The following is a 4064-nucleotide window of genomic DNA, read 5'->3' as shown; positions in this document are numbered from 1 at the left end:
TAGCCAACCAACTCCACAAATGTTGAGCCCGATAGACTGATTGATAGATGTTCTTTCCAATGCTCAGGAAAGCAGTGAGCGAAGTGCTTTCTCATGTTGTCTTATTCATTCCATCTTGCACCAATTTTAATCTGCCAAACAATTGATCCCTTAGTGGATACCCATTTCCTTATGCCTTCATGAGTCTTGGAGATTGTGATACGAACTTTTTTTCTTTCCGTTTGCAACCAAAGTACTCAGGTTTTGACTCTAATTTGCGATCTATAACATTATTACTACTACTATGATGCATATAAATTTCATAATAAGACCCGGAAATCCTGGTGGCATGCCCAAACATTCTTTTGGTGGAATAAGTTATATAACAATCAGATGAAATAAACCCACTTCCCACAAGAAAAGTGATAAAACTATTATGGTTAAATCATGCAAATCACATTCCGAGACCTCTCAGGAACCAAAAATAATAACCCCGTACAGTGTATCCTGCTGCATATACACTTTTGACTTTAAGTCATTACTTAGGAGTAAGTTCTCACTTCTCACCCACTCGTCTGTAACACAACACAAGCCAAAAGGGGATGCAGGTACCGTGAACTGCTAAAAGCCTTCAAAAGCAAGTAGCAACCGAGTCTTTCTTGTCTTACAACCATAAATCTTGAGCTGATTCCTACTATGAGAAGGGTTTCTTTTATCTGCAATACTACGACCTACGACGATGGACCAAAAGTCCCCAAAAACCAAGAGTGATGTTGATAGAGTGTTACTCCCCATTTCAATTCAGATCTATAGATTCCCGTTGAAGGACATAGTCCATTGGAATTGGCTTGATATATAAAGCCTGAAAGGTAAGGGGACAAACATTGTGTTGATATATCCATCTTCTAATAATTCATGAAGAAAACAAGAAACTGATGTTAAACGCTGGAAATGATAGAAAGCAGGCATGCGTGCGACTACAGCTTACCATATGTAAAGCGAATATATCAAGTACCGGATGATGATTTTTGGATCCACTTTTGCTTCTGTAGAACATAAAAAAAAATGAGTCTTCGAAACATAGTTATAAGAGCATATCATAAGGCCGTAAAAAGGCTTTAGTTTGGCTTGCCTCATGTGAACTGGGACCCCCACCACCACCACCACCACCTCTCCGGGGTGTTTTACCCTCAATAGTCATGGCAAAGCCGTCTTCTTTTCTATTGCGAGCTCCACTACGGCGACTAGAATGTCTAGCAGAACCTGGATAGCGTTCCAATGTTTTGGCAAAACAATATCACTTTTCTTGATTCATATAACGACACAAGGCACATTATGCATTCTCCAACTTCAAATGAACTAACCATTCTCGAGAGTGTGTCCACCAGAGGAGTTCACCACTTCTCCATTGTTTGCTGTAAGGTCATATAGATGATAAGTTCAGATGTTATGCACAACGATAAAAAAAAAAAAAAAACTAAACTAATTACATATTTGTAAACATCACGAACAGAACCTGCTGAAGATGTCGGTTGATCCTCGCTGATATTGGAACCATCAGCCCGGCGAGGAGCCCACACAACACGATCAGGTCTGTCCTTGTTTCTTGCACGCCTCTCTAGCTTTTCACTGTTGGTACCAGAAACATGATAATCTTTCCCTGCACATTTACCATATCTATTTTAATTTATCACCCTAACTTGCGTAGCTCACTTTTTTACTTAAATCCTATTCCACTAAAACCTGCTCGAGTGTTGGATGGCCGAGGAGGACGCTTGGAGTTTTCTGCTTCTGTGGGTTCCACTCTTTCCTCAGGCTGGACAAAAGATGAAGCCTGGCTAGGCCGCGTCTCATTTCTCCGAAGTATTCCCTTGATCAACCTCCCACCAACATCAATCTTCTGATTCTGCCTTGAAGTCGAAGAGCTTCCGGAAAGATTAGCTTCCATCTGCTGTTCCTGTTGTGGTGGAGTATTCTGAATAGCGTTTGCAAAAAAGAAAACACAATGGAAAATGACTAATGATTCTCTGTCTACAACTATCAAAATACTGGAAGAAATAGAAGTCAAGGCTTTTTTTTGTTCTGCACAAGCCAAAAGCTTACAACAGGGTTGTCACGGTCTTTTTTCAGGAGCAAGATCTTTTTCTTCCCAGAATCCATAGTCAATGAAATCCCTGGGAGAGAGCTATCCATGACAGAGGCTGCAGTTGTGTAGATGGAAAGAGATAGATCAGAAACACAATGGGCCTTTTAAGAATAAGCTAGTTAGGAATACATAAAGGCTTTTGATTGATTACCAGTTTCAGTTGCTGGTATGTCTTTTCCACTTGAATTTGCCTGATTGTAATCTTGCTTGGAGCTGCCCACACCTTTTGAATTGTCTTTTTCCACATACTATTAAGAAAAGTAAAAAAAAAAACTGAAAATGGACACATATGTTTGTTCACCACAAGAAGGCAACACATACGAGTGAAATGGCAGAGTACAAGTACAAAGTCAGAGACGCACCTTTTTCTTTTCAGAGTTTCGTTTCGTAGGTCTCGAACTTGGCTTGTTTGCAGAGACTGCTCTGGCTCTTCTGCCTCCTCTTCGACCATCCAATAAACCCTGTTTCTTGAACAGAAACCAGAGATCAACAAAAAAATAAAACTACAAAGATATCAGTCCAAAGGAAAGCTCTGATTTTCTACCTGGGATCCAATCACAGAAGCACGTTTTTGACGTATGAATTCCATAAGAGGAGTAACAATGGGAGCCGATTTTGAAGCACCTAAAAAAGTGACCTTTGTTAGTAAGTCCAATTAATTCATTAGAGAGAGAAAAAAAAAAATCACAATGAAAGCCAAAGGGAAACTGTATACCAGACAGCTCAGCTTCTCTCCTCTCCAACTGGATTTCAGCACTGGGGAGATTCTCGACAGGTTGAGAAATAAGCTTAAGGAATTCAAGATAATCAGGGTCTTTGGTAATAGAGCCTTCACGAGGATCTTTCTTGTCACATGGTTTGGGGACACGCTGTGAAGGCGCATATTCAACTATGGCCTTGAACTGAGCACCTAACACAACACAATAGAACCATATAATCAAATCTCCAGAATTAAAAAAAAAAACAGATGCAGAGAGACAGATTAAAAAGTTCAAAAATACCCTTGTCATTAACAAAGACATGGCCGTTGAAAAAGGCAGCAAAGTCATAAACATCTTCTGGTGCCTTGAAACCAAAGTAGGCCCGTGAATGCTTCTGACTTTTATAGCTGTGAGACAACAAAACAAAAGAAAGATACACATCACATATAACAGAATCGATCAACTTATCGTAGCCCTAAAACAAAGAAACAAGAAACAAAAGAAGGCTTACTTGGACTTGCCAGGACGAAAGGAGAACCAATAGTAACGATCACCGAAACGAGAGTCGATTTGGGATAAGAGATCGGACTCAGAAAGAGAAGGCGGCAAGTGCCTTACCACCACCTTCCTCTTCGCTATAGGGTCCTTCATCATCAGATCAAAAGATACAAGGAAAAGTGAAACACATCAGTGAATAATAAATCGAACGCAATTTTGCCCTAATTTCTGTTCCCACTCTTCGTTTCCCTTTCTCTCTAGGATAAAAAGTTGAATAAACTGAAATCTTTTCATAAATTTCGAAACCAAACCAAACCGAACAAGATGGGCCAGGATTTGGGCCTATCATGTGCCTCGTCCTGCATCTGCATTCGAGTCTATAGAAACTAAACCAACCAAATCAAAATGAGATACCCTTAACCTCTTTTTTTTTTAAATTGAGAGATTGCTAAAGGGCAATTTAGCTCAAAAACCTATAACTTTCACAAAATTAGTTAAACAGGAAAGAGAGAGAAGTTGTGTCAGTTTAAAAATGCTAGAAGACATTAATTACCTTCTAGATTTTTTTTTTGTCGACAACATTACAGACTCATAAAAACTCTGTAAACCAAACTGGTTGCTCTATATCCATATGAACAGTAAACGACGACTGTTGCCTCACATCACGTGTTAAGCGATCCGCCATAATGTTTTGCGTCCTTGGTATATGAATAATCTCTAAGCTATGGTAACTCCTTTTA

At 39.5% G+C, this 4064-nt stretch overlaps 1 protein-coding gene across 3 annotated transcripts; it reads right to left on the bottom strand.

Annotated features, from left to right (window-relative positions):
- Nucleotides 1–318: 318 nt before the first annotated feature.
- Nucleotides 319–3602, bottom strand: LOC108816561 (regulator of nonsense transcripts UPF3). Of its 3 annotated transcripts, none has more exons than XM_018589464.2 (13): nt 3338–3602; nt 3127–3233; nt 2841–3035; nt 2670–2749; nt 2488–2586; nt 2277–2373; nt 2083–2180; nt 1723–1954; nt 1496–1639; nt 1344–1394; nt 1112–1242; nt 968–1025; nt 319–841 (listed from the first exon to the last, which is right to left on the bottom strand). In XM_018589464.2, the coding sequence occupies exons 1-12, from the start codon at nt 3478–3480 to the stop codon at nt 987–989; spliced, it is 1416 nt and encodes a 471-aa protein (XP_018444966.1). In that variant the 5' UTR covers nt 3481–3602; the 3' UTR covers nt 319–841; nt 968–986. The 3 variants fall into 3 exon arrangements, with proteins under 3 accessions (XP_018444966.1, XP_018445721.1, XP_018446466.1); XM_018590219.2 differs by having other exon boundaries at nt 1723–1936; XM_018590964.2 differs by lacking the exon at nt 1344–1394.
- Nucleotides 3603–4064: the final 462 nt, after the last annotated feature.

This window comes from Raphanus sativus, chromosome 1 (genome assembly GCF_000801105.2).
Source record: "Raphanus sativus cultivar WK10039 chromosome 1, ASM80110v3, whole genome shotgun sequence".
Taxonomy (NCBI): domain Eukaryota; kingdom Viridiplantae; phylum Streptophyta; class Magnoliopsida; order Brassicales; family Brassicaceae; genus Raphanus; species Raphanus sativus.
This window is presented reverse-complemented; position numbering and strand designations above follow the sequence as displayed.